This window comes from Rhagoletis pomonella, unplaced genomic scaffold (genome assembly GCF_013731165.1).
Source record: "Rhagoletis pomonella isolate Grant_MI unplaced genomic scaffold, Rhpom_1.0 Rhpom_scaffold_00922, whole genome shotgun sequence".
In the NCBI taxonomy this organism is placed as follows: Eukaryota; Metazoa; Arthropoda; class Insecta; order Diptera; family Tephritidae; genus Rhagoletis; species Rhagoletis pomonella.
In genome coordinates, this window is record NW_023459476.1 from 1,801 (window position 1) to 24,486 (window position 22,686).

The following is a 22,686-nucleotide window of genomic DNA, read 5'->3' on the forward strand; positions in this document are numbered from 1 at the left end:
AAAATTTTATAATTTTAAAGCTACATCTATTATCTATATTATATCTATTACATTGTTTTTGGATGAATGATGGCTGTTTGGAGGAGATACTCCTGTTTTTGAATGCGTCATCATGTGATATCACAAGTAATTATGAGAAAAATAACTTATTCATTCCGATATAATTAATTTGTATTTCAAAAAGGTTTTTCTTATCGAAAATTATTCAATTGTATAAAATGCCAAATCGGGGGAAAATTTACCAAACAGAAAATAAATCGCCAAATTAATCACCAGTGGCAACTGTGCAAGTGTTTCGAAGGTTGAAAGATTTTGCAAATTTCGCGTTCTCGTACTTCTGTGGATATTTCGTCCCTTTGAGAGCGAATGCTGCTAAATTCTCAGAACTTTTGCTGCTGGAGAATTCTGCCCTCTCAATACGAGTACACACCTAATATTTCAATTTGACACAAAATGAGCTGATCTAGTAACACAACCTTAAATACAAACGTCTTGGTTTGTGCTGTGCATTCAGTTTGTAATTTTTGCATATTTAACATTTTGATTTTGACTGAAACTCAAAGGGGCGGATTTATATTAAATTTATATAAAATTAAATTGATACTTAATGTTAGTTGAAGCTTTTGGACATAATTTTTAATGGGTTGTCTTTCAAAAAAGCTCCAATTAACTTTGGGTGGGCTTTCGTATAGAGCCGCACTCTTTATTATAAGGAAACCAGGTAGAATTAACCAATGAAACTTGATGAAGGCGACTTAGGAAGCATTCTTTTTAACAAAAATGCAAATATGACCGCCTAGGCATCCTATGGGTTCCTAAAGAGGTCTTTAAAAAATTACCAAAAATCACAATTTTTACTTGCGTTTGCACTTATATACCCTTGACAAGAGAAAAAAACGGCGGCAGCTTTGAAATCAGGTGGTCCTATTCTTCCATTTCAAGCCCCCTTTTTAAACAAAATCTGCCGTCCGTATACCAACTTTAAAAACCAACTAAATTTTGATTATGCGGGCCATTCCATTTTGACTAGTGGGACATTTTATGGCAGAATGTTATCAATTGTGAATTTTAACTATGTCGTCGAGCGAAATATATTTTTTGTCATAGACCGATAACTAATGTATAAAATTGCTTCAACAAAAATACCAAACGATTTCTTAGTTTTATGTAACTATCATTTGAATGAATGTGACTAGTGGGACGATGTATGTGTGTACGCATTCGTTTTCAATAAGAATGAGGTTTATATAATCTTCATAGAAATATTAAAAAATATTTAAAGTTGTGACTGGTGGGTCATCTTCTTGTGACTGCTGTAAAGTAATTATGCATGAAATAAAAGTTTTCACAGACAAAAATTACAATTTCTTTTGATTTTTCTAATATTTTTCTACAGGTTCATGAAATGTAGTCATTTAAAACGAGGTTACTACTGAAATAGAGATAATTAGGGCATATTTAAATTTATGTCGTTTTCCTCTTTTCAATGGAATGACCCATGAATAGATACACCCCAAAAAATTATTTGGACAATTTAAGTATTTGAGAGGTGTATGAACTGCATAAATATGGATTGGATTTTGTTATCGAAATTTTTATTGATTTTGTTAGCAATCTTTTTATCAATTTAGCTATAGATACTCTTATCGATTTTATTATCGATTTTGTTATTGATATTTGTTACCGATTTGGGTATCGATGTTTTCACCGATTTTGTTATCGATATTTTAATATATTTTGTTATCGATATCTTTATTTATATTGTTATCGATTTTGATTTTGAAATTTTGTTATCGATATTTTTATCGGTTTTGATATCGACATTTTAACAGATTTTTTTATCGATTTTGATGTCGGTATTTTTATCGACATTGCTCTTGATTTGGTTATCGATCATTTTATCAATTTTGTTAGCAATATTTTTATCGATTTTGTTACAGATATTGCTATCGATTTTATTATCGATATTTTTATCGATATTTTTTTACCGATTTGGGTATCGATGTTTTTATCGATTTGGTTATGATATTTTAATATATTTTGTTATCGATATCTTTATTTATTTTGTTATCGATTTTGATTTTTATCGATATTCGATTTTGCTATCAAAATTTTTTCCCAATTTTTTATCATATCTTTATCTGTTTTGTTATCGATGTTACTATCGACTTTGTTATCGATATATATGCTGTGACATCATATGACAGAACCTCACATGATATGATATCATTTGGCATGACATAACATCCTATCACGTCACTTCACATTATATCACATGGCATCTTATCACGTCATCACACCTCACATCTATGGGAATATGTAGATAAAGAGAAGGATAAAAGCAAGGATATAAAAGATTAAAACAGAGATGTAAGCTAGATATGTAACCTTAGTCTCACTTCTCCAGTGTGGCCCATCCCAACTTACTTTTTTCTGTACATTTGAACTATAACAGCCCCACAAACAATTCCTTTATTAGTGTAAATTACACCCAGCATCATGCTATCAGGTATATTTCTTACTAGCAAATAGTTTCTAGTAAACATTTATCCAGTAACAATACTAGTAAGACTTGCAAGTTTAGCTGTCATTTTCGCTCCCTCAATTACCCCTACTTTGCTATTTTCTTGCAAGTTTTGTAAGAAACCGCCAGCCCGTAAAAATTCCATTAAAACTATTTTTCCGGGATAATGTCTAAAAGAACACACGTTGAAGAACATCATTAGATTTCCTACTCATAAAAAGAACAGAAAATATACATATATGTACGATCTACTACTTGTCAAATGCATGCAAAGCAATGGATTGTCCCTACGATCCTTAATCAATTATTGGCCTCACCCGAGGTAAGGCTTATTTAACATAGCTCATTCCTGCAACCACAATCAACATAGGCCGCACTTAAACTGGAAAGTACATTAATATCAGCATCATCTAGTTCAGCCTAGACTTAACCGGTTTGTCCAAACCGGCTTCGGAAAGATCAGTGTATCCTAGGCTAAACCGGTATATCCTATCGCATGTTGGTAGAACTAGTTTGGCCTAACTAACTAAAATTAAAACACACTGCAGTATATGAGACTGCACATAACCAAAGCCACGACGAAGTTCGTCTAACGAAATTCGGCAAGAATAGATTTATTTTTAATTTTGCCGCTGCCGCCGGTCACAAAATCAGCTCTCAGTGGAAAAGTAGCTTTGTTTCCCCATTTTTCTAGCAGATAATTATCTACAAGACTCAGAATAGCAAAATTTGGTGATACATCTCTTCGATTTTGTATTTTAAAATTTTTTGTTTGTCATTCATTTTATGCGAATTTCGTTTCTGTTCTGTTTTACTGGGCGAAATGCTGCGGCGAATATCACCCGGCGGCATCGCTCCGACCGACGAAATTCGCATTGGTTCTGTTTATATTTTTAGATCGGGTTTCGCCGGCAACATATATATCACTTTCCGATAGGACTGATAGTTTCTGAAAAATTGATTAGACATTCCAGCTTTTTTTATTTCTTTATGAAAAAATCAAACTATAAGAGGAGAAACATTTAAAAAATAACAGGTTCTGTGTCAAATTTTTACATTTGTGCTAGAGCCTGTTTTGTTACAAAACAATACAATCAAGTTACTAATGAAGAAAATCGATGGATAAATAAAGAAGTAATGAGCGGTCAAATGAAAATGCGCAAAGATTTTTTGTATGAAAAATTAGCCGGAAAGAATGTTATTCATACTCCATGTACACCTGAGTAACACGCTTCTCTGCTCATATTTCATACAAAAAATCTTTGCGCATTTTCATTCGACCACTCATTACTTCTTTATAGATCCATCGACTTTCTTCATTTAATACTGTTTTTTGTTTTTTTTTTTTATAACAGAAAGGCTTTAGTACAAATGCAAAAATTTTACCAGAACCTGTTACCTTTTAAACTTTTCTCCTGTTAAAGTTACTTTTTTCAGTTTTTTTTTATAAAAGAGAAAACTGGAATGGATAATTAGTTTGTCAGAAACTATTTGACCTATCAAAACGAGATCTGCATACGGTCTACGAAGAAGTTTGTTAGCATTAATTTTCCGTATTTCGTATTAAGATTGTTAAATTGGTTCGTAAGATATACGTGGTTAGGTGGAACCACTTTTTGTTTTAATCTGAATAACAGTAAATTTGAAAATATCTCGAAAACTTGACCATAGAATAAAAAATAAACTCGATTTTCGGAATCAGCGAGCAATTCTATATAGGAATTGGATAGTGCTGTAAACCAGTGATATTAATTGATTTCAAAATAAAAACTTCGCGTCTCCTTATTTTTGATATTCTTCAGATCAGGGGGTGGCTGGAGGAAAAAAATGTTGGGCCACCCTAATGTAAATACATATCTGTGTTCGTATGGAATAGTAGCTTATGTCTTGAAGCTGGCGTTAGTATAATGCGGCATTCCGTTTATTCTTTAAACAACAAGGAATTTTTGGATGAGACTTAATAAGAATATTGACATGCCAATATCGGAAATATTTCTTGCGCGTTTATTTGCCAAGATTTGCATTATACTGAAGCCAGCCTTTCGACATACATAGGTTGCTATTTCCTACGTACACATATATGTAGCTTTTTGAAATGCAAAAAACGTGTATGGTTTTTTTTTATCAAAAAAGAAATATGTATGTAGAGCAGAAATTATTCAGGTTCAACAGTAATTATTCTTTGATTAAGCAATTAATTGGGTTCGATTAATTAATTAATCGCACATCCCCATGACAACTCAATTATTCAAAATTTCCCTAGAATATGATATTGTTGTAAGGTCTTTTGAGTGATTTGGCTTCAATAGTTACCGAAGTACATATCGCAGTTTTCGGCATTATTTTCTTTCAAAAATACCGTTGTGTGGGAATGGGACTGTTATTACCATTTTCCAATTTTAAATGTTAACTTACTTCATCCAAATTCACAAGACGTGTTAAGCCTCGTAAAGTCGTAAAATTTGTGTACGTATTTTCAATTGCACACATTTTTACGACCTTAAGACATTACGACGTTTAACTAAATTGGAGCGCCAAGCGTTTTTTATCCTTTCTCTTGGTTTCCGTCTTCTGCATCCAACTTCAACACGTAACGCCCTGTCAAAAATGAAAATTCCATTTACTGGCGCTAGCGTCGCGTTATTGTGGAAAGCTCCATATAAATTTCACAGGCATGAGGATGTTTGACAGTTGTTTGGCGTCTGACGCGCCTATTTACAGACGGGAGTAAAATATCTTGTGAATGCCCTAATTAAATAAATGCAAATTTAAAAAGGCTTACATTCTTAAAAAGCAAACAACTTTGATAAATTTAAAGTATTATTTTATATACATTTAATGAGTTTATATAATAAATAATTACCTCAGTTTTTTACAAAATGATAACAAATAAGATTCAATAAATAAATTTGAGTTGAAAGAACAAATCGTAATGCCATTTTACAATCATCGTTTGTCGTGAAGTAGTAGTAAGAGTACCAATACTTACATATGTATACATTTTGTGGTTAAGTAAATACACACAAACACACATTTAATACAGTTCTTCATATCTCTAGAGTAAATACATATATACAAATTTATATGTGATATACAACTTCTTTTCATATTGATGGAAATATAGTAAAATCGATAATTTGACTAACTTCGTTTTGTATTAAGTACTTAAAATTAAATTTTAGACCTACACACCTTTTACACATACATAAGCCAAAAGTGATTAGTGAACGATTTCGGTCGAAAATTAAACTCATGTTAAGGCCGATTATCTTCTTTTCGAAACCCGATGACGGTTGTTGGAAGAATTTACCTAAAAAGCGAAGATGTAGGCTCTGACTCAGAACTAATTAGAGCTTTTGACTTATGATTAAATGCTAAGGCCGTGTGTTGCGCCAATGTTGAAGTTTTTTTCTTTTTTACTTTTCGTAAATGAGATGAGCCGTAAGTGCCTATAAAACTTAAAACCTAAATATTTTAACCGAAATTCTCAAAATGATGTATGAAATATGGAAGTTTCCGCGTTCTATTCACCTCATCACAGGCGGACATTATGCTCTTCGTTAGCGGTCTCGGGCCACATGAGAAAACGCCAATTTTAGATACCTAGAGTGAAATAAATTATGAAGTAGTACATAGATACATACAAAAATACTGGTTAGTAACAAACTAAGAAATGTTGATAAAAAGTCAAGGAGAAATTTGGAAATAAAGCTCTAGTATTTGTTTTGTGCCATGGAGGCCAGGCAACTCAATCTAATAAGTGAAGTATTGTCGGAGAGGTCAACTGATAGCTCTTTGTGTAAAGTTGTTATGCTAAGTGTTCACGGTAGAGAAAAAATGCGAGACAAAAATCTCGCTAGAGACGTGTAAACCCACAATAGAGCTCTACCAGAGACTCACCTTCACAGTCTACGTGAGAGTTATTTAGCGAGATTTTTATGCCGTGCACACAGTCCATCGCAACTAGATCGAAAACTCTACGATAACTCTACGCTCTATTTGGCAAGCTAAATAGAGTTTTTGCTCTACGGCGACGTATGGTAAAGTCTTAACAATGAATTTCATCACTGTTTGTACCACATTAAATCGTATATTCGGTATAAGCACACTATTTTAGGTACATTTAGCACATAACCAAACAATTTATTGGGACATTTTCTCTTATTTTCATAGAAATTTCAATTGCTTTTCTAATAGCCTCCCTCTTTTACAAAGGGGCATAAACATTGGTTAAACAGAAGGCGTGTTCACAAATATGGTTTTGGCTGGATTGCTCGGAGAAATTCCTTTCAAAGAAATTTTGAATAGAAAAAATTGCTTGATGTGAGTCCAAAAGTACCGAAGAGAGAGGTTGACAACCCACTATCAAAAATTTATACACAAAAAAATACATATTTATATATTTCGGTAAAAAAGTACAATTTGAGAATTTAATTTTTAGCCCTAGTGCGAAGAAGTATTTTATGACGTCATCGAATAGGTTAATGTTGTCAAATCGACGAAGGGTTAGTGGTCTGCGGATGGTGCCTCCTTTATTTTCTACATCGTGATTCTGGTATACATAGATACATACAATAAGCATTGTCAACGATTCGAGATAGAACGTGTAAAAAGCTTGTAGGGTACGTGATAGAGAAATGTTGAGATCTCTCTATTTTGTCTCTAGCTAGAGTGAATACTTCCTGCAGTTGCTCTACCATGTAAACTTAATTGAGAGCGAAATTTCTCTACTGTGTGTGTGGTGTTATAAGATGGTCATGAGGTTAGGGTTTTGCTGTTGTATATTTAGGTCACAATCAATCTGAATCGTTTTGTACATGAAAAAACTAAAACCAGAACCTTTGCAAAGCAAAAGAGTGCAAATAAAATGATTTCTGTTTCGGTCCTTGAGGAGCTTCGTTTTCTTACACATGAAGAGCGTAATTCCCTCTCTTGATTTTGAGTTATCCCACTTTAGATCTAGGTGTGCGATATTTACATATGTATAGGTACCAAACGCAAAAATGAGAGTAATTGCAAAACCAAATATCATAGAAATCATGCAGGAACCGGCTTGTCCATTTCATTCTTTGTAAATATGATATTTGAAAATCATATGCACATACTCGTAAGTACTGAAAATATTAGTCGCTTGTAATGAGAAAATCGCCAAGCAACGTTTCCGAATCATTCCAGCGAATTTTACTCACCCAGATGCGCGCTTTATGCTTTTGTTTCGTTTGCACACGCGCACAAAAGCAGAACAAGAACAAAATCCAATAGAAATAGAGTTTTCTTCAGAGACTCAGAATGATAATTATTTCATGGTGGAGTTTTAAAAAAGTCATAAAAATTTTCGTACGAATTTTAAAAGTCTTTTGATAATAATTATATGTGAGAAAATATTTTTTAAGTCATCGATAACTATTATTTTAAGAATTATATAATAAAAGTCTTTTCATAGTAATTATCAGCGAGATAAATATTCCTGAGTCTTCAAATTTTTCGAGTCATCTATAATTATTGTTCAAGGACTTATATTATCAAAGTCCTTTCATAACAATTATCAGAGAGATATATATTTTTATGTTTTCAAAGGCTTTTATTTTAAGACTTATATTATAAATATTTTTCATAATAATTATCGTTTAGATATAACTTGTTGGGGAGTACTTTGGGACCAGTTAGGGCCTAGTTTATGACTATATTATATACATATATGGTCCTCAACTGGGCCCAAAATAAGCCCCATCTGGCCCCAAACTGCTCTCCAACTAGTCCCAGATGGTCCCCAACTAGCTCCGAACTGGTCCCCAACTAATCCCTGAATGGTCCTGAACAAGCCCCGTCTTTTAAGACTTTTTTCACACTCAAATATTATGAATAGACTTATATAATATAGGTCCCAAACTTGAAGTATTTGAAAACTTAATATTTATCACAATTAAAATTATTATGACAAGACTTTTTTAATATAAGTCTTTGAAGACTTAAAAATATTTATCTATATCATAGTTATTATGAGAAAACATTTATAATATAAGTTTTAAAATAAAAGTCTTTGAAGACTTAAAAAAATTTATCTCTCTGATAACACTGGTTTACAGCAAAAATGTGCTATGGATGCCACTATCCAATTCCTATGTCGAATTGCTCGGTGATTCCGAAAATGGAGTTAATATTTTTTTTTTCTATGGATACGTTTTCGAGATATGTTCAATTTACCGTTATTCAGCTTAAAGCAAAAATTGGTTCAGTTTAATCACGTATATCTTACGAAACAATTTAAAAATCTTAATACAAAATACGGCAAATTAAAGCTAATGAAATTCTCCATAAACCGTATATACTTCACTTTCCGATAGGGCTTATAGTTTCTGACAAATTAATTAATCATTCCAGCTTTTATTACTTTTTAATGAAAAAATGAAAAAAATCAATCTTTAACAGAAGAAAAATTTAAAAAATAACAGGTTCTGTGCCAAATCTTTGCATTTGTACTAAAGCTTGTTCTGTTAAAAAAAATCAAATTACTAAGGAAGAAAATCGATGGATAAATAAGAAATAATGAGTGGTCAAATGAAAATACACAAGATTTTTTGTATGAAAAAAGTGAAAAAAAGAAAGTTACTCATACGCTACGTACACCTGAGTAACTCGCTTTTCTGTTGATATTTCATACAAAAAATCTTTGCGCATTTTCATTTGACCACTCACTGTTTCGTATTTATCCATCGATGTTCTTCATCAGTAACTTGACCTTTTTTTTACAAATGCAAAAATTTTGCACAGAACCTGTTACTATTTTAATTTTTCTTCTGTTAAAGTTTGACTTTTTTAATTTTTTCATTAAAAAATAAAAAAAAACTGGAATGATTAATTTTTCGTCAGAAACTATCAGTCCTATCGGAAAGTGGTGTATGCATGGTTTATGGAGAATTTTTTTAGCTTTCATTTGCCGTATTTTATATAGATATACGATTTTTAAATTGGTTCGTAGGATATACGTGATTAAAAGGAACCAATGTTTGCTTTAAGCTGAATAACGGTAAATGGCAAATATCTCGAAAACGTATCCATAGAAAAGAAATTAACTCGATTTTCGGAATCACCAAGCAATTCTACATAGAAATTGGGTAGTGGCGTCTGGAGAACAAAAATCAAACTATAATGTGTGATCCAGTGTAATTATTATGAAAGGCCTTTTATAATATAAGTCCTTGAACAATAAAAGAGGTCCACAAAAAAAATCGATGAAAGGTTCCTTTGACCAAACCTAGTCTATCATATGTGTTTGGGGTCGCTGAACACGAATCTGAAGTCCGTTTTGCTTCATCACTTCTATATTTTTTCCTAACCTCAAAAAACACCTCGGATTTTCCCTGTTACGTAAAATCCGAGTGTTTTTTGAGGTTATAAAAAACGGACTTCAGATTCGTGTTCAGCGACCCCAAAAACAGACTAGGTTTGGTCAAAGGAAACTTTCATCAATTTTTTTGTAGACCTGTGTAATTATAGATGACTCGAAGAATTTTTATCATAATATAATTATTATTGATTGATTTTTAGTCTTTTCTCTTATAATAGGTATGGTTCCTGTTTTCTTTGTTTGGGTTTCGATTGTGTTTTTCTCTCTATAATGAGTGAAACGAAACAATACGATTCATTTCGTTTGTTTTCAAACTCTAATTTAGGTTACGTAAAACTGCTTGGTTACAATTTGAAGAAAAACTTCACCACTTTATCCGCTTAAATTTTGGAATTTATTAACCAAGTTCAAATCGGGTTCTACGCAAAATCTAGACGCTCACGAGCATAGTGGAAGAATCAAGTCTTGGTACATATTTATGAATAATTGCCCGAACTTCGCAAAGAAGAGATGACAATGCCGAGTTTTTTGGCGTTGGCCAATAAAAAAGATTTTGTATCGGCATAGATGGGTAAGCTCACCCGGGTTGTTACATGAGATGTAAAATAATATGAATTTATCTAAATCTATTCTCGATTGACAGAAGTTTGACCTTTTTCAATTGCCCGTTCGTAATTTGGTGAGATAAAAGCCTCATGCGTCAGCTTTACGTCTTCATGGAGCAAGAGTTCATGATGGGAGTAACTGTAACTCGACAGATCTTTTGCTATTGCGCTCGCTGAAATACTATTTAGAAATCTCTAAAATTCAAGGAATGAATCCTTTTAATTCACAAGAGAACAAAGTTTGTCGCACAAGCCGACAACTTCAATCAGAAAAATTATCTTTTGCGATACGATAATCAACGAAGTAGTATTAGGTGTGTAAGACAGGATGGAAGCGGTTAACCCCTAGGGATGCAATTCCAACACCGACGTTTCCAAACATCGATGTATCGTTCATAAACATCGATATTTTAACATAGATGTTCAGACCCCAAAACATCGATACATCGTTCATTGATGCACGATGTTCCGACGTCGATGTTTTTGGTAAAATGAAACTTGCTGGCTTAGTTAAAAGCAACAATCGCCTGGGCTCATTCAACAAATAGCGTTAAATGAAGTTGGTCAGAACCCAACTTTTAATTCAACTATTCGTCTGTGAAATCGCTTCATGTAAACACCCAGTTATACATTTACCAATTACGTTTTACCAATTACGTTTCTCTAAACCACAGATTGATGGCCGTAGTTGGATTAAAGGTGTCCACATTCACCGACGTGTACGTATGTCGTGTCTGTTTGACGTAGCAAAATAAAATTTACTGCTGATAGAGAGAGAGAGAAGCAGTACACGTGACGCGTAACCGTCGCACGTACACGATGGTGAGATTTCATTTGCATGGTGCTCTCATAAGATTGATCGTGTAAGCTGACACGTTAACGTACATTTCCGTCGGTGAGTGTGGGCACCATACGCTACCGCCATCTGTATGCCATTTGCGTCAGTAATTCTACACTACCAAAATTATGCATGCCTTGAGTTTGTGGCAACACTGCTACAGCTGACAGAATACAAGACGCAACGTTCAAAGTTGCAACGTTTTTCACGGGCAAAGGTCCATTAAGTGGATATGCATTTTCACTATTATCTTTAGCAATTCATATCTATCCTGGTATGTTTCAGTTACAATCAATCAATCCTCTGACGAATCTGAGACGGATAATAGCATGGGACGTGACATTGGGAAACCACAAACATGTGTATAACGTTTCCGTGCCTATACAACAACGCTATGCTCTGCTTGCCAATCGTGGCAAACTTAGTCACAAATTAACGGTTGTCTTCATAGGCTGGGGCAACAATACTCCGGCAGACAAACATATATGTACATATGTATATAAATAATTGTTTTTGACCTTTGACATATAAATTGAATTGTTATATATTTAGATCTGATCTATTTATTATTATACTAAAAATTAAACTAACCAATAATTTATTAAAAACATTGATGCATCGTTCATAAACATCGATACTTTCGACATCTGAGGTTTTGCTCTTGATGTTCAAACATCAATGTTTTTTTGAGTGATGTTGTATCCCTATTAACCCCTCTAAAACAGAACTAGTCTTGTTTAGAAAATAAGATACTGAATAATATTTGTCAAAATTATTAGTAAAAAGTTACCACACACTTTAGTTAAAGTTTATCGTCGCTAATTAAATCGCTAACTAAAGAACTTTCCTAATTCCAAATTGCTCTCATGAAAGTATACTTACATATGAATGCTTTTTCTGCACGAATTTTAAAAAACTTGACATATCAGGTCGACCGAAATGATTAACTGCCTTAAGACCCGTGAAAATTGACGTTTTTGATAAACGTTGGAAGTGATTTTCGCAAATGTACTGAAAAAAATATATATATACATACACATAAAAATTAATGAAATACTCATTAAAATCTTTGATCAACGTCCGCCAACTTACCAGCATGGTGGTCCTCAGATCGAACTTATGGAAAAATTGTGTTATGAAAATATGTATCTCTAACACATTTGTGACATCTTTCTTTTCCACGTCGCGCAATACGTCAATGAACCATTCGAAATGTTTGTGAGAAGGACAAATCCAGAGGAAATATACCTTCTTGCATGCCACACCCGAATATCGATTCGTGCTGGTGCCAAACACAAGATCATTCAGCATGGATGCGTAGGGCGTGACACCAATGCCACCACCTACCATTACCGCCACCTCGAATTTATACCAGTCCTGGTTTCCGCCACCAAAGGGGCCCTCAATGCGTATTTTCGGTTGATCCTCCGGATTGTAGTTGCAAGGATCAAAGTAATTGCGCAATTTCCAAGTCCAAGGACCTTGTGCCTTTATGTGACAACTAAGGAAATTTTCATGAGGCGCCGAAGTTAACGTGAAACTGTGCATCTCGTGCGGCCGAAATGCGGTACAAGACAAACGTACCCACTGTCCCGAGAGATACTTAAGATTAGGTGGACGATAGAACTTGATTTTGATAACGTCTGAAGGCAGCAAATCAGTCTCGATAACATCCAGCGCCATATACTTGGTGCGCAGCGAGACAATCTTATCAAGCGTGTAAATAATCCCAGGACCCATGAAGAACATCCAGAAGCGCGGAGGACCCGTGATACGCGCCAAGCCGTGGATCAGTGAAAGCAAGTACAGTCCTACATACAGTTGATGAGTGTTCCAGAAAAATTTGTAGGCCTTCTTACGTACAGTTGGATGGGCGAAGACGAAAATGATACACATCACAATAAATAGCAGTACGCCAGTAGTGCCTACATGATTGATGGAATAATAATGGGATACATGAGTAATTTTTCATATGCGCACAAACATATGTGAAAACTTACCTGTAATAGTCTGGAAGAGCCAAAAGGTGATATCCGGCTTGTAGTCGGAGGCGAAATGTACCTCACGCGTGAGGCAACGTAAGTTCTCGTGAGATTGCGTGGAGACATGATAAAAATTAACTATATGGCCAATGGTGTGCAGCACCGAGAAGAAAAGCGCAGTGCAAGCAGCGATTTTATGGAACTGTATGTGCGCATCGAGCGGAATGTACTGCTGTATGGGGAATTCCTTCAGTTTGGTAATGAGGTTTCTAAAAAGAAGCAAAAAGTCCTTAAAACTCGAACTTACTGTGTTATATAGACGTGTCTCAATTCTTACCTAGACATTGTGAGCAGCAGTAGAGAGTAGCAGAACGACAGCGAAGCCGCAGAGCCACGCGTTATGGCAATGCCGACGCCCATAATGTGTCGCAGATCAGTGTGCTCAGCCATGAAGGAGTAATCTGTAAGGATTAAAATTCATTAGAAAGTCGCTACAATACGTACCAATCTTTATATACTCACGTATGAAACGCTCCACGAACAACACAATCGTAACGACGTAGAAAAGAAATAAATAAAATATATTCTGCCTGTTCTCTTCTAAAAAGGTTATGTAGTTGTCCCACTTCTCTTGTATCCAATGTCTTGGCTTTTCCTGCATCGGCTCGATGTTGAACGATGTCATTCGCGCCACATTGGTTGAAGTGTCTAGGAAGTTCTGTTTGGCACCTTTACAATCCAAACCGATGGCAACAAAGTCACCCTTATACTCCTTCATCATTAACTTGAAATCCTGATAGGTCAAGTGATTTTTATGTTCCAGTCCGACGTCTTGGAACATACCATCAATCAGCTCGGTAACCTGGTCATCACCCAAGCTGGTGGTGCGTGCCATCTCAACCAGCGAGCGCATCATTTCACTCAATTCCCCCTTATCGATCACACCATTGCGATCGTTGTCGCACATATCAAAGATAATACGGAGCTTATCGTCCGTCTTGCCGCGCGAAAACAACACCACTGTCTCTAGGAACTCCTGAAAACTTATGCGCCCATCTTGGTCCTTATCAACGATGTTAAACATTTTGCGTACGAACATGTCATTCGGTTTCATGCCTAATGCCGCCGCGAACTCCGCCTTCGACAAACTGGTGCGCATAACCGTCATCACCTCGCCATCAGTCGAGGCATCGGAGCGTCGTCGTCGTTCACCTGGTCGCAAGCCAAATGTTAGTGCGTACGCTTCGCGGAAAAAGTACTCCAATCGCTTTTGCCGTCTTTCACGCGTTTCAGCGCGCGCTAGCATAATCTCCCGGTTCACTTCCACCAAAGTCATTTCCCTTTTATGTAGGAAGAGAAAGTCTTCCAGCTTCTTGACAAATTTACGTCTCGCACCATAAGACTCCAGTTCTAGCACCAAATCGTGATCGTTGGGAACGCGAAGTAATATGTACGGTTTTTTTTTAATGTGATTTGTTGATGATTCTTCTACTGTAACCACTTCCACGTTCTTCAAACTGAAAGTACGTAACTTCTCTCCTTTTCTATCCACTGTGTAGATAGCGGCCTCAGGACCAAACTTTACAGTCACCAATCGTTTGTGGTTCGCATGCAACCACTCGCGCGCCAACATCTTATCAACTGAACCTTTATTTTGCGTAGAACGCAAGGCTTCTTGGCGTATCTTTAGCTTGCGTCGCTTGCTATTCTGCAACTTTACTACACAGTAACCAGCGCCAGCGCAAAGTATGGGTACAAACCCGAGAAATACGCAAGCGTAAATAAACATCAATTCCGAGCCGGAAAAGTAATCATAGCCTTCAAGGTATTGACAAGGTTCTAACTCAGAAGCATTCAGCTGCATGGGCTGTGGACAAGGATCGCTCTCGCGCCACATAAATACATCTTTTTGTATATCGGACTCGTTTATGTCTGTGCTATTAACTATGACGTCCCACATGGTTATACCTCGCAATTCCTCGATTTCTTCTTGAGTGAAAATTCCGTTTCGTTCATTTTCGAACCAAAACCGGTCGGCATCACGCAAACGCTCGAATTGTTCCTTTATTACGATAGTGAATAACTCGCCTGGCTGGCCGTACGATTCGAGCATGCCGCCAACATAGACGTCGACATCGTCGAGACGATTGTTGTAGGCGGAAATCAGCATTCTGAAAGATTTGGGGGTTGAATTAATGTATTTTCTCGCTATGGTCGGAAATCGTACAAGTCATTTTAATATCTGTTTTACAGGAATATGTTTTTTAGCTAAACAAAGATCTACCTTTCAACCTAAAAGGCAGATTAACACCCATTTAGTGTATAAAGATTCTTGCTGAAGCTGAGCGGTTTATTTTTAATACCAATCTAAACAGTCAAACACACCCTAGTTCTAACATGACTAAAGGATACAACTTAACTAAAAGTTTCAAACACTCACTTTAACAAATCTGGATTTTTCTCAAACAGTTGCGGATTAATTTCCCTCCAATCATTGCGACGCATTAGCCCGAAAGCCTCGCGCGCTGTGTTGTAGTCCGGTAGGCCATTATCACGGCCGCGCATAATATTTAAAGCACCTAAGTCACGTCGTGTAAACTCCATGGGACCGAACAGCTTATCGCGAACATCTGTGCACAACACAGGGTCCTCGCGCTCAGCAATTTGCGAAGCCATACCAAGTAGCACCTCCTCGACTGTGGTATCTGTGAAAAAATCCTGAGAAAAAGAAAACAATTAAACTCAATTTAAATATTTTACTATTATAAAAAGTAATCTTACGCTGGAGTCCCACCAAGTGGAGCACAAACGTATCGCCGGATAACCCATGGGCGTCTTTTTATAATTGCACTTGGCATCTCGGCGATAGATCCCAGGTGGTATCATTGTATGTCCGAAACGAAAAGCTGCAGCCTGAAAGACGTGTCCAATGCCAGGGTGTATCTGCTGTTTGTAACCTGTATATGAACTCATTCCGGAGCCCAAAAAAGCAGGCAAGTATTCATACATAATAATGTTCTGTAAGCTTGCGATCACCATATGACGTGCACGCTGAAAGATATCTTCATCACTCCAGTCGGAATGGGCGCGTTTAATCCGCTGCGCAAGCGTATTGTGCCAACGTAGAAACAGTATGGCGAAAGAGAGTACAGCGGGATTTTGATTCGTACGTGGGTCCCCAAGTACTGAGAAATAAAAAAAACAGGACCAAAAATGAGTGAGTATTTTTAGTTTAAAAGAAAAAAATAGAGAATAACCTACAAAAAAGCCGCTCAGGACTTAGCATCTTCATCACATTAGGCGCCGGATTGTTGAAGAGCGGCACGCGCATTGTGTTTTTGATAGGCATTTTGCCACCTTTTTCCGTCAGTAGTGTGCCATTATGAAACGACCGCATAGCATTAAGCCATGCCTCTGAGGTGCTGTAAATGAAACTGCCATCAATCCAAGCAGTCATTTGATTTATCTGAGAAGAATAGAGAATTATTTAGGATAATCAGGCATAGTTATAAAAAGTTGGAATTGCAAATGCTTACATACTTAGTTTGCATGCATGTATTCATAATTGAATATATACATATCGAGGGCTTATATTCATTACTCTCTATCTGCAATATTCACAAAAACTACTTTTTGATGTTAGAACCGATCTGGGACTGATGTTAATTCTGACTTTGCAATTTTATAGTAAATTCTTCTGTATAGCGTTATAAAAGGTCAGCATTAATATCACCGATGACAGTTAAGTCTTAAGTGGATTTTTATTTCAGAACCTTACTTTTGTGAAAAGTGCAGATAGAGGGTATTGAATATAAGCCCTCGATGTGTAAATGGGCTCATATCAGTTTACCTGTTCTCGCGGCGCATTTGGGCTCTGCCCTGTATCACGGTCGTAAGCTGCGCGGTGAAATGGTATATATCGATCCCCTCGGCATTCACGATCGTACATATCATCACATTTTTCAATCTCTATGCGATGCATCTCAATTGGGCAACCCGATTCGGAAGCCATTACAATTTCATTGGCTACGACCTGACCAAAAAACGCCAGGAATGCAGTGCGATTGTGTTTGGACGCTAAGCCATCCCGGCCGCCCATAAATAATCGACTAAGCCGTCGGGTAGATGGGCGATTTGAACCTGCCATGGCATAGACTCCGTCGGAATATGAAGATGGCGCTTTTCGCACCAAGTGGCTATCTGAAAAATTATTATGAAAGGAAAGTTGATATTAAAATTTTGAAAAAAAATAACAATAGAGATTGGATAACTAAATTGGAGCGCTAAGTGTTGCGTTTTCCAACGCCAACGAGTGGTAGCGCGCATTGTACCTAAATAAGCACGGCGTAACTTTTGGCCTTTTCTCATTTCCACTCTTTTTATTTTCATTTCTTCTTTTACTTTTTCCTCCTCTCTCTTCCTATCAAAAACGAAAATTCCATTTGCGCAGCGCTCGCGCCGCATTATTGTGGGATGCTTCATACAAATTGTATGGGCATCGGGAACAAGTGGCTGCCCTTAAAGAAGCAGTAGATATAAAGATCAAGGTAAAGGAGGTATCCTACAACTCTGATAGCCTGGCTGCAATCAATGCTCCTGAAAAATTTAGAATGTTTCATCAGGAATCAAAAGTCTCTGTGACGGTATGCTCCAGCCAAAAAAAGACACGTAAGTTTACGTGAATACGGCTGCATCAGTAAAGAAAAAAAACACACATAAAGTGAAAGAGCGAGTGAAATTCAACCTTGGAAATGTAGTGGCCCTTTGGAACCACAAGGCCAACTTTTAGAGCATTCCAAATATGAAGTATTCGGATACCATCGTGGAAGATATTTATATAAATCCGAGAAAAAGTCATCTAAAAACGGAAAAATGTATATGTATATGTAATTCTAGTTCTCACATTTTTGACATAGAAAAACATACATCACTTTTACACTTTGATTGATTTGAGAAATATGATTTACCGATCTTATTTCTTGAAATAAAGCTCTGAATAGGTTTAAGCATTAAATCCATGGTGAAATAATATCAGGTGTAGTAATAAGACAAAATAGAGCAAGAAAGGTGTTTTATTACTTCACCTGTAGATTCTCCATCGGTGCTGCCATAAAGCAACCTTGCTGCCCTTATGGGCCAGTTTCTCAATGTCTAGTTAACAATAACTGCAGGTTAAACATCGTTATCGACGTGATCCACTCCATAACATACAACAGGGAGTCGATGACGTCGGTAACGATATTTAACCTTTAGTTAGTGTTAACCAGACATTGAGAAGTTGGCCCTAAGTGTGACAAAATGTATACGGTATCATTTTCCCATTTTCTATGGGAAACAACAACACCACGGTTAGTAAATGTAGACGCCTACATTTTGAGACACAATTTGGAACGAACACACGAAATGTATTCTCATAGATTTTATTCTCCGGGTAAATACACCGCCATTAATTTAAATGAAAATGTTCACTGTTTTATTGTCACAAGCAGTGTTGCCAAGTTTCGAATTTCAAAAAGCCCTAAAACCCAAGAAAAATCGCGTTTTTTCTCGAAAAAAGCACCAAATTTTTATCGGACCTTATATGCATATAAATTTTTTTGTAGGGATGCTGATTTAAATTAATAAAAATCAATGTTTCTTGCTCGACGGTCGAGTTTTTTTCTGTTTTCTATAAATGCAAATATTTTCGTCCAAGCGACGATAACATTCTTGTTCTTATTTTGTAATTTGCAGCTGTGTCCAGCGTTGCCGCTTCGCTTAGATTAAAAAAAAATTTAAAAATTTTTTCGACTGTATATATGTTAAATTTTTCTTCGTTTTGCATAATTTTTTTTAGTATTCCTGTCAAATGAAGGCAAAAACAAAAACGGAAGTTTCATGAACTATCTGGTAGTTTAAATCTACACTTCAGTCTCTCATGATCTCGTTAACTAAAGGAACATGAAGAACTTTTCTTTTCGACTGCTTGACACCTGAAACATAACGAAATTTGATTTCGCTTTTTAATGTGCCTTATTTGAGCGCATAGTGGGAAAAATCGGTTTGTGTAAAAAATTTGTTGGCAAAGATGCGCTCGCTTACGATTGTCATTGATATTGTTTCCATTTTTGTAAAGTTGCTAAAATATTTGCAATTGCTATTAATTTAGCTTCGTTTTTTTTAAGATTTACAGATTTGGTCTAACTAAAAAAATGCACCAGAAAACGCACCAAGCACCAAACTCAAAAACCTTCGCGTTTTCAATAAATAAAAGCACTAAATTTAGTGCGAAAAGCACCAAGTTGGCAACAGTGGTCACAAGTACAGTTTTAAACCTTCTCTTATACCAAATATATTTTTTAACTTGTATTTTTTTTGTCAACGACAAAATTAAAAGAAACGTCTGCAACGGTGGGATCTGCCCATATTTATTGTTAGTACTCGTTTGGAATATGCAGAAGGATGTAGATGCGAAATAAAAGGTATGTTCGATGAGTGCACTAAAAGTGTAGAACATTGCAGTGTAGAACAACATCTGACATTTAGCGCAAGAAAAGGCATATGTTTGGAAAAACAGATAAAGCGAAAACTTAATCCTATAAACCACGGTTTCGTTTCTAACGTGCTTGGCGTAAGTTAATCAAAAGCCCATTAGGCGCCCGCCCAGTGATGGAAAATTTAACTCGCGATTAGTGAGCGATCATCCATTTGTATTGCATACGAGCCACGTTCCACACGAATGTGCAAATCAGATCACATACACCGTGTATTTAGCAATATCTACGGTGACCATTCGTACCGATTTTGGCGGGACAGTACCGATTTTAAGAAAATTGTCCCGCTGAATATTTTTTAAAAGTCGGCACGTATAAGTGCCCCAATTTTTCATATTTGTACCGATTAAATCCCGATTTTCAATGTTTTCTTTATTGATTTATTGAGACTCTCCCTTTACTCTGGCCCGAAAACAATTTTTCGTACAAACGAGGCAGCACTTCCGTTATCACATAGGACATGGAATAAATGTAAGTGAGCCATAAACATAGCCAGCATCCTTATTAATAATATATGAAATTATATAAAATAATACTTATACCCTCAAAAAATCGTGGATATGAAAAACATAAGCTGTAGATAGAGTGGCGAAAATATAAATAGGGAAGAGACATTTTAGCTTTCTTTGGCTATTAGCTTTTCGATTAGCATTTAATGTTTATTCCCTTTTATGAAAGTGTGATTCGTTTTCTAACAAACACCATGTAAGTCAGAATTTGAAATTTCGTACAAAATTTAGCAAAATTCGACAAAGTTTCATAAAAATGTTGAGCTTTTTAATTAGATTTCTTAAACACATTCTGAGTATGCAGTTTTGTAACCTATTCAAATCAAAGTGCAAATTTTAAGTAACTAGGACTTAACGTTGATATTCACACATACCCTCTAGTTTACAGAACACATTACTTTAACCTGGGAAGTCATTGGAGGTAAGAGAGAAAATTTAAAAATGGGTAAACGAGAAAGTGAAAATCTTTGTCTTGAGGCGTATTGTAATGCGTAACTCCATCGCTACAAAAAGTAAGCGCTTACTAAAGTATCAAATTTTTGCTGGGTATGTAATATGAAAGGTTTCATTAACTGCATATAGCTGCACAAAACAAAGAGCAAAATAAATTGAAAAATGTTTATTATTTTTTTATGAAAATAAATATAACTTACTATTTAAAAAACGCATGTAAATCAAAATTTGTAGAACATTCATAATATTGGACGAATTTGAATAAATGTCCATCACATTTTGAAACATTTTAATCAGATTTTCTACAGTTATTTGAGTATACCATTCAATTTTAGTATAATCAAATGTGCAAGTTGGAAGAAGCTTGGACTAACCGTTGATTTTTGGCAATTTTTTGTTCGCGCAATTTGTTCAACAGTTTTTTTGTATGGAAAGAATGAGTGAGCAACACATTCCACGCATTCACAGATTCACACACATTACTTTAACCTAGTCATATCATAAGAGGTAAGCGTGGAATTTTAAAAATGCGAGAAAGCGAAAGATTCTGTCTTGAGGCGTATTGAAACGCTCTACTCCATCGATACAAAAAGTAAGCGCTTACCAAAAAAAAGAAAAGTTTTTGCTGGGTAGTTGCTCGAATGCAAATGTAAAACGCTTATCAACTGCTAAACGTGCACTGCCTGCATGTTTTTAAGCTACAGAATGAATACTAAAGTGTCTGATTGTACGTTTGTACTCACCCACAGATCCCCAATCTGGATGCGCTAAGTTATTATACCAGCCATCATAGCGCTGTTTCTCTGTTAAACTGTACATTTTATCTGTAAGACGAAAATGAAAATTTATTAGATTATTAAGTAATGATTTTGAAATGTGTACGTATTTTATATAATTTATATACTGATAATAATATGGTCGTTACAACCCAAGTTCTAGGAGGGGCTGAATCGAGTTTATTTTTGAAGGACGCCCATGAAATCGACATGCACCGGGGCCCGGTTCAGCTCTCGACGGCCCTGTCAATAACAAAGCCTGTTATTAACCGACCTCATAAAAAGGAGGAGGTTATTAGTTCATCGGAATATTTTTTTTATGTATGTTACCGCATAACTTTGAACAACGTTACCCGATTTCTAAAATTCTATTTTTAAAGGAAAGGTGGTACCTCAGAGGTGGTCACATACTGATTTGGTTTAGATCGGATCATGAAGAAATTAATAGCGCGGTTACCCACGAACGTGTTCGTAGCGTAGCGTAGAAGTGCGTAGAAACATATCAAGTTTGCTCTTGATAGAGAGAGGGAAGCAATGTCTACGTCATGCGGTGCACAGTATGAGATTTAGGCAATCTAGGACGCCATAATGAAAAAAATCGCGCCCTTTTTACGATTGTATCGTAAGCGACAATTTAGCCCAGTAAAATTAGACTTTTTCTTAAAAAAATTGCAACAGCAATTTTTTTATGCAGTTTACTTCTATTTGACACGTAGATCATGGACTTGCCCCTAAATTTCATTCGGCAACATTCCGCCATCTTCGATTTATTTTGTTTTTTGCGATTTTCAAGCTTATTTTGCATTTTCCCTAAAAAATGGCTAAATAGAAATATGTAGAGAATTTAATTACCCACATTTGTTATATAGAAGGTTTTTGAAAAATAGAATTGTTTATTGTAAAAAATTAACAAAAACTGCGAAAAAGTTTTACATTGTCACGGTTTGAAATTCTCTACAACTCTGGAATTTCCATATGCTTTATAGATTTATCGAAAACTTTTTTTTTTGAAAATAGGTTATAAAGACTAGTTACATCGTCCTGCAGAATAATAGAGTTTGAATATGTACCGAAAAAGAAAAAGCAAAGTGAATTTTATCGTTTGCTTTGTTTATATT

At 35.6% G+C, this 22,686-nt stretch overlaps 1 protein-coding gene across 1 annotated transcript; it reads right to left on the reverse strand.

The window, feature by feature from the left end:
* Positions 1-5,370: 5,370 nt before the first annotated feature.
* LOC118751697 (dual oxidase) lies at positions 5,371-21,617 on the reverse strand. Its single transcript, XM_036486512.1, has 11 exons — positions 21,536-21,617; positions 17,148-17,497; positions 16,559-16,763; positions 16,079-16,482; positions 15,738-16,015; positions 13,820-15,468; positions 13,635-13,758; positions 13,316-13,566; positions 12,408-13,240; positions 12,198-12,326; positions 5,371-6,127 (listed from the first exon to the last, which is right to left on the reverse strand). Exons 1-11 carry the CDS (start codon positions 21,609-21,611, stop codon positions 5,999-6,001), a joined length of 4,428 nt encoding a protein of 1,475 aa, XP_036342405.1. The 5' UTR covers positions 21,612-21,617; the 3' UTR covers positions 5,371-5,998.
* Positions 21,618-22,686: the final 1,069 nt, after the last annotated feature.